Source organism: Coloeus monedula (genome assembly GCF_965178545.1).
Source record: "Coloeus monedula genome assembly, chromosome: Z".
NCBI classification, from domain to species: domain Eukaryota; kingdom Metazoa; phylum Chordata; class Aves; order Passeriformes; family Corvidae; genus Coloeus; species Coloeus monedula.
In genome coordinates, this window is record NC_138822.1 from 35558757 (window position 1) to 35572359 (window position 13603).

Below are 13603 nucleotides of genomic sequence, written 5' to 3' on the forward strand. Positions count from 1 at the left end.
AGTTCCAGTCACGGCATCTTTAAAATGTTTTCTATCAAAACGCATTTTTTACATTGTTTGGACATGGTTCATTTAAAGTATTGCAAGAGTGGGATATAGTGCATGAAATAAACTATTGTGTGTAGTTGAAGCTGGTAAGAAGAATCTAAAGTATTTAAAATGTTTGTTTGCAATAGATACGCCATTGCCACTGTTCTCTGAGGAAAGCTTTAGTCATTATAATCACTTAGGAAGGAGTATCACTGAAAAATAGCTTGATTAAATAATTTTAGGACATGCTTTGTGGATTGAGACTTGCAGAATGTGAAGAAAGTTATCAGCCTTATGCTTGCCTCATCCTGCTAATTTGTTGCTTTTGTAACTGTTTTGTAAAAATCCTTTCTCTCTTTACAAAGAAGAGAACTTTCCATGGTTTCCTGTGACAGGTAGCCTCCACGTGATGTTCCACAGGTGTGTAGTTTACCTACATTGTGCAGTTGCAATGTGAATTAGGTGATGCTTTCTTTCTGAAATGATTATGTGATTATGTAAGTGAAGGAAAAAAAATAGCCTAATGAAGTACTACTATTCTTCAAATTAAAACGCTGGAAGACTTTAAACTAAAATAGGTTCCAGATATAATGAAAATCCCATTTTAGTTAACAAAATCCAATACTTAGTGCAAAATGTTCAAAATCCTTAGACATTTAAAGCTTTGTGTGTTAAATATTTTAACACACTAAGTAGTGTAACAGCTAATGTTTTGGTGGAGAATGTGCTTTTGTGAACAAAGACATCCGTTCTTATCTTACAAGGTACATCAGAGGTGTACTTCATTGAACTAAAATATAAAAATGCAGATCACAAAGACTTGACTCTGGACATACATTTCGATGCTTAAAACTATGGCACTAAGTAATACTACTCCGGTACTACTAATCAAATAATAATAAACCATCTGTTTGCTTTCTGTTGCAGCAAAATATGATATACTCTACAGATGGAGTATTTTTATGTTAGTTTTAAAAATCCAGTAATTCATGTTATGAAAGAGCTCTTCATCGTTAATATTAAATATTAAATATTAACGATGAAAGGCTAGAAAGACCCATAAGTCGTGCACTTGGCTCCTAATGAAATAAAATGTTTTATAATGACTGTTCTTAGGTACTTCAGGTATTTTAGAATGTGCTTGTGTCTAATATGTATAAGTCTAGAAGTTTGTTGTATATTCCTTATTATTTTCCTGAATCAGAGTCCAAAATGGAAAAAAAAAGAAATTATTTATTTTTTTTTAACTATAAAATATTTATTCTCTTTTCCATTCACAAACAGCATGTGTTTGAAAAAATTCTTTTGGCTGTGTTTATTTCTCCTAGGTGATTTTCTCATATCACAAATATATCTCACATATATTTATGCCAATTAGTTAAAGCTGCTAAAACCTTTTTCTTCCAATTCATTCTGTAAAGGTTTGCCCTTACTAATAAATTTTAGTTGAACTGCTTACCTTCAAGCTGTATGTTTATGGCAGGATAAATAATAATCACAGTAGTGGTATCACCAATGATGTTAATAATAAGAATTTAATAGTAAGAATTTTCTTAAGTATTCTGCTTCTCATCCTAGCCTTTGATTGAAAAGTATCAAACTAATTCTATTGCATATAGAAAATGATTGTTTCCAGTACAAAGGCTGTGACATTTATTGATGGCAACATCAGCTGCCTTTTACATGGTAGTCCAACTGCTTTGATTTTGCATTTACTTTAAAAAATATCACAAGTTTAAAAAAAAAAAATCGCTATGAGTACTTTAGTAGACAGGAACATGCCAGTTTTGTGTTGTCCTGAGAGCCTTCTTCAACAGCAGGACATTTAGTTTAATTTTAGACAGAATGTTTCCGTCCCTTTTTCAAGTTGGGAGCAGTAAGCGACATAACTGCCAGCTACAAGCCAGTCAAAAGAGAAATGAATTAAAAACAGTAAACCATCACCACCACCCCACCACCACCACCAAGAAGAATGAAAGATCCTCCAGATTATTTATCAGAGCAACAGTTTTTGTGTTTGTGGTGTTTTTCTTTTTTTTTCTTGAATCATTCAAGGAAATAGGAGTAGAAATTATTTTCAGAACATACCTGCTCATGTTGTCTGATATGATACTTCGAAGTATTTCTACCCTTCAGTGCCTAGAAGCTTGTCTTCTGTTTTTTCAGGCAGTGATAGTTTTGAGCATGATGTTACTCCATTACTTTTTACTCAAAAGTGTGTTTTAAAAGTTTGAAAACTTAAAAAAAAATTTACTCTATTTCTAATACCTGCCTGGGTTTGTTAATTCTTTTGCAGTAGTTCTATTAAAATGAAGTGTAAACTGATCGAAAATTACTGAAGACAGAAATTGTGTCCCATTTAGATGTGATATATTTTGTCTTTTAGTATCTTATTATCATTCCATCACAGAATACATTTTATTTCTTCATGTATTTTCTTCCTTAATGCATCAGTGTTTACTTAAGTAATTATTTTCTCTCAAGGCACTGGAAGTCTTGGTGTTTAACAGCAAAATTTTTTCTTTAATTTCTTATTGGTCTGTTGCAACAGGGCCTAAATGTAAAAACATTTTGTGCATTGAAAGGAGAGAAAAATCCACTGTTGCTTGTGTTTATGTTACAAATTTCAATTTTAAAATTTAAAAATATTACTGTGGACTTCTGTGCATGTTTCCAGTATACAGGAGTGTCTTCATTGCTTTTTTTTTACTGTTCTTTGTGATCAGTCAAGGATTCTCTGAATGAAACATACTATTTCAAATATGTTTGAGTTTTTTTCAGAGTGTATATATAAGTGTGTATATGCATATTGTTTGAAAAGGGAGCATTCAGATGTATTTTGGATAAAAACTATAATTAAAGGCAGCTGCATAAAATTACAATTTCTGTGTTGAATTTTTTTTCCTTCTTTCCATTCCATCCTCCATTAGATGGCAGTGTTGTGAGTATGCAGCATATCAATGTTGACATACTGAAAGGAAAGCAAGCATTTTTAACGCATCTCAGATGCTTTTTCATTATGTATCTTATGAATTTCAAGAGGAAGAAGGGTGAACTAGAAATGATAGATGGAAATAGTAGATAAAGAAATTTGCATTCACTTCACAGAAACCTAGCTAGTAGGAAAGTTGCATTCAGTCCTTTGTGTGTTTCAGCTTGTTTAAAAAAATGTAATAAAACTAGTTGTAGTAAACCATGAAGCCAGGCCATGCATTTACCAGGTTTTTCGATACATCTCTTCTTACCTGAAAGAAAATACTGTCTCAGTTCTGTGCTTTAGCGGAGTTATTTAGCTATAGCGAAGTTCTTCCAAAGTTTTTTAATGTAAGACTATGTTTTAGCCAATCAATTTGCTTTCAATTTGAAAAAAATTTGCTAAGGTTTTTGTGGCAAGGTTTTAGTAGTGTAGGGTTGCTTCAGGAGTTGCTAATGTCAGAACAGATCACGAGTCCACGCACTGGACAGAGCCAAATGCAACTGACTCCAAAATGAACCTACTGCTGCATGAAGCTGAGCCTGTCAGCGACTCTGGTGGCATTCATATGATAGTGAATTTGGAATGAATAAAAATCACTCTGCAGCAGCTGTGGGAGAAAGAAGTGAGGAATATGTGAAAGAAACATCCCTGCAGACAGCAGTCAGGAGTGAAGTAAAGCCTTAAAAAATGGGTGTGAGGGAAGGGTTTCAGTTTTTTTCACATTTCTCAGTCATAATCTCTTATTAATTGGCATTAAATTAATAGAATTTCCTCAAGAGAAGTCAAAGATGGTAATTCGTCAGTGATCTGCCTGTCCTTATCTCAACCTGTGACATTTTTCATCTTATTTTCTCCCCCTGTCTTGCTGAGGAAGGGAAATGGGAGAACAAGTTTATGGACACCTGGCAGTCAACCAGGGTTAACCCACTATGATAGTTTATCTGCTGTCGACATATTGATTTACTTAATATAGTCTCCTACTGTTAAGTATTTTTGAGTATTGAGCACAATGACTTTAGTCTAAAAATTGACTCAGCATCTACAGTATTTCAAGTGGAGGCTCCTTTGCATTTTCATGACTATTAAGATTCTATTCAAATACGTCTAAAATATTCCACTCAGATGCATAAGAAAAACAATGCAAAAATTCTTTAGGGAATTAAAATCAGGGGTTAGATTTAAGTTGATGAGGAAAGTACTACATGAGATTTTAGGGTCTGCACTGTACAGTGGATCGGATTACATGGATATAGCACACCCTTCCAGACCTTAGACATAATACTCCCCTCTCTTGCTTCCTTTTTACTCTTTGTAGAAAAAAAATGGGCAAAACTATAACTTGATGTGGTACTTGTATGCATTTATGTTTTGAAGAGTTGGGTGCTGGGACTGTAAATGCCTGTAAAGACCTTTGAGTGAACAGGATACTATATGAGCTATTTTTAAAAGTAAAATTGCGATGTCACTGCCTCTGGACAGTCTCTGGATGTGCAGTCTCAGGAGTCTGCAGTCTCTGGAGTGTGCAGTCTCTGGATTTAGCATGGCAGTTTGCTTAAAATTATCAAAACCAGCTAATAGAGCGGAAAGAAATGCTATTGTTTCTTTTTGGTTTTAACCCTTAGGAGTTAATGAAACAATGGAGTGTCCTTAAGTACTTTTGGGAATCCTATTGTGACACATTTGTTCAGATAGTGTTTTCTCTTGAGTAATCCTTTCCTCTTGAAAATTGAGGACAATGGAAAGAGGAAAATATTGATTAAAGTAGAATTGGATTTTACATGTGGAAATTTCTGTTCTGGACTTTTAAAACTGCAAACTGTGGCATATTCCAGTACTTATCACTTACAAATTCCTTTCTTGTCTTGCAGTGCACTTGTAGGAGAGACATGGTGTCAATATCCATGGATGTCTTTGTGAGGAAGTTTCAACCAGACAGATACCAGCTGTGGAAACAGGGCAAGGATTTATATACCATTGATCATACAAAACCAACTCCTGAGTCAACGCCTGAAGTAAAGATCTGGCTGCAGAGAAGAAGGAAAGTACAGAACGTTCCCAAGAGGTATTTATGTTTCTTTACTGTCTATTTAATTGTCTTTAATAGGATGGCAATGTCCTTTTTGTTTCCTTTTGGCCACTTCCTCTAATGCTGTCTTAGTTTTGGCCACATCAGATTTTATTTTCTCATAGTAGCAGTGAGGGGGTGGGGCTTGGAGCTGCGTGGGTGTGCCTGCATTGTTCTCTATCACACACGGGTCACTGCCGGGGCACAGAAGTAAGGGATTCTCATTTCTGAGAAGGGAGGGGGTGTGATGTGTGCCAGGGCCTGGGGGCCATAATGCCCTTTTGTTTTGGAAAGCCTCATTGCTCCGGGTTGGGTTGATTTGACTCAATGAGCATTTTGTGTATAGTCACCTGCTTATATAAACTGTTGTTATTAGTATTGTTGCTGTTTCTGTTAATTTTCTTACTTCATTGCTGTTTTCAGTAAATTGCTCTCAACCCATAATCTCTGTCTTCTCTCTCTCTCTCTCTCTCTCTCTCTCTGTGTCTCTGTCTCTCACTGGAGGGGCTGGAGGGAGAGGAATGGCTGCATGGATTTTAACTTCCAACTGGGCTTAAACCATGTCACATGTTTTGTTTTAATTCACTTAAATTAGACGAAAATGTTTTTTCTGTTTTCTGTATTAAGATGGACTTGGACACAAGGCAGTCTTTTTTTTTAGAGTGATTGTGAAAAATTAATTTAACTTATAAGTTGTGTGTAGCTAAAGTTAATGGTTATGGAGAACAACAAAATGGATTCAAGTGTTGCATTTAAAATCTTTCTTTAGTAAAAGTTATTCCAGTAAAATTTTCAAGGTGTGGATGCTTGCCATTGTTTCTAGTGATCACTGCAACCAAAAAACAAGGAAGAAGACTCCTAAGAGCTGAGGTAAAGGTTAAACAGGAAAATCTTATCAAAAAGCTGTGACAGAATCCCTCCAGCTGTTTGAAGTCTCTAGTAACAGTCTTACCACTCACTTCCTATTTAACTTTAAGAAGATGCCACTGCCTATTTGTTGTGCTCTCGCAGTGCTGCAGCCAAAACCTGTCTTTGTCTACCACAGGTCAGTGGCAGATGATAACAAGGTCTAAGTCTCAGCTGGTGGTGCTCACACCACTAAGAAAATTAAGAGGATAAAGTTTCTCAGCTTGTCACTGAAACTGTAAAAGCTTTGACCTATTAAAGCAGTTCCGTAGCTATTTTCTTGAGGTGCATTATGGTTTTTGTTTGCATTGCACAAACATTTTTTGTATGGTTGTGCTTTCCTGTCTTACTTAACAGGATCTTTATGGATTTTCTTCTTCATTATCTAACAAAATATCTACTTAATTTCTAGCCAGAGGTGGGCATTTCTTTTGGTATCTCCTTACTTGTGTAGTGCAGTTTTTTGAGTTGGAGATAATACTGATTTTTTAAAGATCTTTTTCCTTCTTCAAGTAATTTTATGGTGTAGTTGCTTTTAAAACTTGGTCTTAAACTAAACTTCCTCATTTTCTTTGTAAGTTAATGTATTTTTTGAGGAAAGGATAGGAAAGTCAACCTGTAAAGTAAAAGACCAACTGGCACTGTAGTGGGATATTGTTACTGAAAATAGAACACCGAGTTTGTTCTGGGTAAGGGTAGTTTGTGAGGTAGAATCACTTCTTGAAGACAACCAGTGAAGCAGCTGAACAGCCAGTTTATAAGTACATGTATAATACTAACCTGGACTCACAGAGAGAGTAATTCTGTTGTTTAACTAGGTGAATGCCATTTTTCCCTGTAGTGGGTTTCCCTGTATCTGTTGTACAGTGTAAATGCAAATTCCCACTTGTACCAGCAGTAATTCATTTTGTAGTACCCTTATGGTAGCTGGTTCTGAGTAAAACAAAAGATTTTCTAATAATCACATTGCAAGTTTTATTACAGGAACACATGGGCTGATTTATGCACTTTGCTAAGCTAATAAACACTATTCTAGTGATGTTTAAATCTTGAATCGGCTTTTGTTCAGGCATGGTAACAGTGTACATTGCAGAGGATAATATATTTATTCAGCTTCATTTCTAGTGTGATGTGTCAATTGAAATTATCATTTTGATTATGGGAATAATACAAGTTCCAGCAAAATGAAAATAAAAATACCATCTATGGCAATCTTCATGAATATAGTGACAGGGAGAGCTTAACTCTGACATTGATGGCTGAAATACGTTGCTGCTAGATAACATCTAATGAGTGCATGTAAATAGTAATGATACTTTCTGTTATTTACTATGTGAACTGATGGTTGTCTCATACTTTGGCAAGTTTTCTGGAAGTTACTATTTTATAAAGAGTGTGTTGAAAGATGTACATTTGTAGACACAGAATAAAATTTAGAGGGTAGCAAAATGTGTTTCTGGAGATGTGTAGAATCTAAGATGCAAGACCTTTGCAAAACTCACTTAAAACTTTGTAAAATTCACCTGTGATAGTAGTGCTTTTATCTCTAATGTAGTATGAGCTTTGAAACCTGCTGTATAATAACTTTAAAATCTCCTTTTGTGTCACATAGTTGATTTGAAACTGGACTAATTTCCTATTGTATTTATTCTGAGCACATAAATTATGAACCTATTTCTTATGGGTTTGCCATTTCTCCTGCCTTGAGCTTTCCCTTATACTTCTGAGGGTGCAAAAACTTACACTGAATCTTTAATTTCAAGTTTATTTTTTTTAACACAGAATAATTATATATATTGCTTGATATTGTAGCCTTTCAAAATATTTTGTGATCATAATTTTTACCTTTTCCGGATGCTTGTTGGTTGTGTTAAAACTCATTTGAAAACTTCCAAACAGATCAGCTTTTATGTGGTTATTCAGTTTAGTGTTTAATTAGCATGAGGGTTTGGAAATATCCTGATTTTACTGCTACTGAAAGAGTTTCGTCTTCATTACTCTTGTAAGAGTAGTTCTTTTTTGGGTTCAAAATAATGATTTATTAAAAAGCCTGTTTGGGTGCTAGTTAAGAAATAGTTACTTAAAGACTGTTTTACTTTTAGAGTTTAACAAATTTGCTATAGAATGGTGATAAAAGATTAGAAGGTTAAATCCAATCAATTGTTAATCTATCACTTAATAAATTGTAGCACTATCTCAACACAAAAAAGATGAAAAATTGTCAGTTTTTTACCACTTTAAGCAGGTGAAAGGGACATATATTGGTAGATGTTTTATCTTATCCAAGACAGACTTTCTACTCTGACAGCAATATCTCCTATAACAGCTTCCAGCACACCAGATCTCGATCTAAAAGGCTTAAAACTCCAGAGGACAAGAGAGTATCTGCTATGGTAGCTGATGCAGAAATCATAGTGACTGAAGCAGCTACTGATGGCTTCAAGGTCAGTGAACAACCTGAAAAAAAAATGAGAGTGGTAAACACAGGAGTGCCTTCTGGGGAAGAAGAAAACAGTAGTAGAATGCATCTGGATCAACATTTATTGGATCATGTCAAGGTTGCAGGTGAGATAAGCACTTTCACATGTAAGTCGTAGCCTGTTTATACTCTAATGCCACAAATTAGTGGATGTTAAATGGAAGTATTTAGAGTACGAAAATACTTGCATAGAGAGTTATTTATGCAGAGAAGATTGATATTCAGTAAGAAAAAGACCAAAGCTTATACTCTGAGTTGAGAGTAATACCACCGAACTCTTTTAATTGTTTTTTAAAGGAGCAAAAAGAATGAGGTTTTGTAAATTTTATTTCTTCAGTGGACTCATTTGTGTTAAAGTGTTTTTGATATGGAAATAATGCAGAATGTGTTAACACTACTCAAACAGTACAGAATGTATATGCTTGCGAGTATGCTACATGTATTTACATGATGCTAATTAGGAGTGTTCTATACCTATATTTTTGTTCTATACACAAACATGCTCTATTTTGAGACACCAGATTTCATTTCCTCTGGAGCTGTCTGACAGTGCAAGTTATAAAGTTCTTGTCAAGGCAAAGTTTTTTTTTTCCTGCCACAACCATTTTTTGCTAATAGAGTTGGTCTATTCTGGACTTAATTTATTCTATTTCACATTCCATTGTAGTTCCAATATAGTTCCCCATTCCTGTTCATGAGGCAAAGTGCAATTTTAACTTCAAGTTTAGAAGTGGTGCCATTTTGTTCTACGTTCCTACTGAAAATTTACTTTCAAATTGCATATAGAAAGTATTTTCATTATTGTGAATATTAGTGGTTATGTTTAGGCTTATTTGGAGGTGATCACCACCATGATCGATTCACATAAAGATAACAAGATGCTGCAATATGGAAGGTAAAAAATTCCTCTGCATGAGTTATCTGGTGCTCTATTAAAGCATTTCCAGGTCTGTTTTAATAATATATTTTTTTTAAAGGTGCTATTGCTTTACATCTTCCCACAGCTTTTGATAGAAGTTTTGAATGTTCATGACCACAGAGAAAGTAGTACTTAGTTATCACCCATTCTGTGTTTATTGTCAAGGGAAGGAAAAGTAGAGAAGAGTGGAGAGCTGCCCTCTCTCCTTGGTCCTCTTAAAGGGTGGTGCCTGGACCTTTGTAGGAAAAAGGATGTTTTTAGATATGATAGAAGTTCCAGTACTCATGTTGAAGAAGGTAGTTTGTTTTGCATTGCCTCTGGCTAGTATGTCCATTATACTCAGCTGAGGCAGTGCTGTTTGTGCCCAGAGATTACATTTTAGTATTGTCTTTGTATTACTAAATCCATTATTCATTTTACATGAAAAGGAAAGTTTTCAGAAAAAACAAGTTCAAGTAATCTTTGTAAAGAAAGAATGGCAAGGGACTTAACAGAAACTATTTTCTTTAATATCATGGAGGTGCTGCTGAATCAGAATTCACTGCAGTATGTGCTAGAGTTCTTCAGGAATATGTTTTTTTAGTGACCTCTCTAGCCTGTTGTTCTGTCTTTCCAATGCATGCATCAGCAGAGGAAGAATTTTTGTAAAGTAAAATTCATACAATTTCACTCTTCAATATTACTAGAATATATAATTATGCTAATTTTTAAAAAATAAAATTATGCTAATTGCTTTTCATTTTTAGACTGATGCTGTTGTTTTAAAAATATTCTTGGTATCTATTTGAAATATGTCTTCGTAATTATAAACCATTAATCTTTGTCTATTTTCATTTGTAAACAGGCATAATAGGTATAAAATGCAGGGTATCAGGTTTAATATACCAGCCTTTTGTATTTTTTTCCATTGACTCAAAGTGCATATGGGCAATATGAGTAAAGAGTAAGGAAACTACATGAATATTGATTATTTTGAATTAAATGAAGACCTGTTATAATTCAAATGCAAAATACTGATTAAATGATCAAAACTATATTTTGTACTCCAGACTCAAACCATTTACATTTAATTTATTCATTGATAAAACTTATGCTCCACATTTGTGTATGCCCTTCCACCAAATGCTTTTCTGTATGATTTCTAAATGAGGAACCATGCTTTGAATTTGAATAATTTAGATTGCTGTGCAATTCAATATAGTAATGTAAAGTGGGATTTATTAACAAGTCATGTTCTGATTTGTAGGAAACATCCCTTCAGACTCAATTTTGAGTCCTGTTCCTGTACTAGAGAAAACAAAAATGGGAGATGAGGACAAGATGGATTCCAGTCATTCTTCCTTTACGTTTGAAGATTCTGTGGCCAGCAACCCTGCTTTTGATAGCTGCAGAAAAGAAGAGAATTTGAAACCTCAGAATCAATGTGTTTCATCCATACCATACCATAAATCAGAGGGACAAACTTCTGAAGCAGAAAATCTAGATAGAGATGAAAGTGTCTCCACAGAGGGTGATACCAGCAATGTGCAAAGTTCTGGAAGTGGTTTGGAACATGGAGAAGGGCCCATTGTAAAAAAGGATGAAGAAGACAGCATGGAAACATCTTGTGTATGTGTAGCAAATTACATCATAATAGTAATATATTCTTGATTTAATGAAATATGAATGAGCATTTTTCTAATGAGACCTGATATCCATATTAAAGCCTTTAAGAATATGCATGCTTTTAATCAGATGATAATTTGAACATGTTTTGAAGTGTTCTGACAAGAGTGGCAATTTTGATCCGAAGGCAAACTGGTTTTGGAGTTAGCTTATTGACATATTTTTCCCTTTAATTTTATATGTCTAGTAATTTCACTTTATATTTGTGAATCTGAAGTGTCAGCAGCTATTCTCAAAGCTATTCCCACATTCGCTTCTTGCCAAAATGAGCAGGGCTGTGAGCTTCACCTACATGCTATTGGATTTTGGAAATGAACTAAAATATGGAAAGGAAACACTTGAAGGAAAAGATCCCAATATTGAAAGACATATATATTTTCAATTTTTAAATAGTTGGTTTTAATAATGTTTTCTCTTTGGGCCACCTACAAACATATGGCCTTTTCTTTACTCTTCCTATTCTGCTGTGATGCATGGTCAGCTTTGACTTTGGGATGCAAAATGAAAAATTAAGCTGTGGTGGTTGTCACAATAGTCTTCTGAGTGGTGAGTTAAATCTCAGTTTGGCAGAGAGAAAGCAGGAAATCTACTGCCAAGTTGCCAGACTTCATGGGGAATATATTTTAGAAGCCAAACTAAAAGTCATGCTGACCCCTTCCACATACATGAGCTGTGCTCTAATGATTTTTTTCAGTGTTGTGGGTTTTAATAATCTTGGCTCCAGCCTTTCCACTGTAATAAGGAGCAGTACAAACATCTCAGTGTTTTAATTAACATGTATTAGAGATTATATTTATCTCTTCCTGTGCCTTTCATCCATTTATATATTAGGTTTCAGATTTTCTGCAGTATTATTACAGACTCTTTCTTTCCCTTTTAAGTGAAGAAATGTACTGTACAAATGCAATTTTAAAAGCCTGACAGTTCCCTTTTTACTTAATTGCTGACCTGTCCTGTGCATTAATCACGTCTTCTGTCCTCTGCTTATCATGGTAAATACAATGTTTTGTAATTCACTTCAAGGAGCATGTGTATAACTTGCTAGGTTGGATTCAGGGTCTTGAGGCACAGAGTGCTGTGGTCCATAAGAATTGTGTGAAACTCAATCCTTCCCACACCTCTACCACTGTCCTTGCCCTTCCTCTGGTCCTGAACCTCCAGACACCATCAGTAGCTTGTTTACATTGGGATTCTCCCAGTGGTGCTTCAAGACTTAGAAGTGTTGGCCTTAGTTCTTGAAGCTTGAATAACTTTAAGCTGAGTGTACATAGGGGTGTTTGAGGCAGGAAAGAATGTCTTCATATACTAAATCAACATGTTAATCGTATATCAAGACTCTTGGTTTCTTATCTGAACTCCAGATCTTTCTTTATTCCTGAGGAATTTTGGAGTCTTTCACAAATTAAGCCAGTGGGTTTCTGCTGCATTTTTCTAGCCACAGTTAGTGGCTGTTTTGTACTTCAGGTCTGCAGAATTCTTTGGGCTGTTCTTCCTCTCAAACATCGCTTCAGCAAAACAGGATTTATGCTCCGTAAGTTGGGAAGGGCTGCAGTAACTTACACCTGAAATGATCTGTGTATGACAAGGATTTCACTTTTTGAATTAAAATATATGTTCTTAATTAGAGACGAGTGTTGTATTGGTACACTAAAGGTCCTTCAAGTATACTGTGGTAGTATTTACAGACTTGACATCTGTGCTTGTTTACAGAAGAATAAGTACAGTTTATTAAGAATAAACTGTATAGAAGAATAATACAGTTTTTATTTGTTGTAATTAATTATACAGAATTACATACTAAATTAGTTGTGTTTTTTCCGTTCAGTCAGAGGAAGTTGAAAGAAAGAAGATATCTAAGAGTTGGCGTCATCCACTACATAAACCCCCAGCTAGATCTCCAATGACTTTGGTTAAACAGCAAGCAATTAGTGATGAAGGTGAGTGGACTATTTAATACATTCTTCTGATGATAATTTTATGGTTTTATGAGACCATATATATAGGCATTTAGAGAGTCACTGCCTTGTGCAGACAGGCTAGAAAAATCGAAGAAATGTACCCAAGACAGGGATTTCCTTCTCTGAAGTAAATATAAAAAGTAAATCTGCTTTACCCAGAAATCACATATACAGCCACCCAAAGTTCATGAATAAAGATACTTTATTCTATTAAATGTGACTTGTGAAGCTTATGGAAACGTGCATCAAAAGTATAGATCAAAGTGGAATGCAAACTCATTCCTTTTTCATATCACTGTACCATTTTTGTTCTGTAAAGCACAAGCTTTTCTGGTGCTGTTTTCCAGAATCTCCTCAGTTAGCAGAACTGGAGATTAGTTCTCACACTCCCTTAGACAGTTTGATATTCTGGAGCTGATGCCATTTCTGTGACTACGAGTCTGATTCCAACATCGTTGCATATTTCACAGTTTACCTGCAATTTTTACCTGAATTTTTTTCCCTCTCAGTTACTTCTCATTAACAGTAGCTGTTTCTTACAGCTGCAGATAAATTTTCTTGACTTCAGAGAGCATGCCTGTTAATTGATTTTTCTTCTGGTAAC

General features: G+C 34.8%; 1 protein-coding gene across 3 annotated transcripts in view; it reads left to right on the forward strand.

Moving 5' to 3' along the window:
- Positions 1-13603, forward strand: part of KDM4C (lysine demethylase 4C) — a 252854-nt gene that overhangs the window by 125657 nt on the left and 113594 nt on the right. For all 3 annotated transcript variants that reach the window (XM_082301399.1, XM_082301400.1, XM_082301401.1), the window contains exons 9-12: positions 4876-5069; positions 8305-8543; positions 10623-10984; positions 12867-12978. In XM_082301399.1, coding sequence (XP_082157525.1) covers positions 4876-5069; positions 8305-8543; positions 10623-10984; positions 12867-12978 — 907 coding nt within the window. The remainder of the gene's footprint in view (positions 1-4875; positions 5070-8304; positions 8544-10622; positions 10985-12866; positions 12979-13603) is intronic.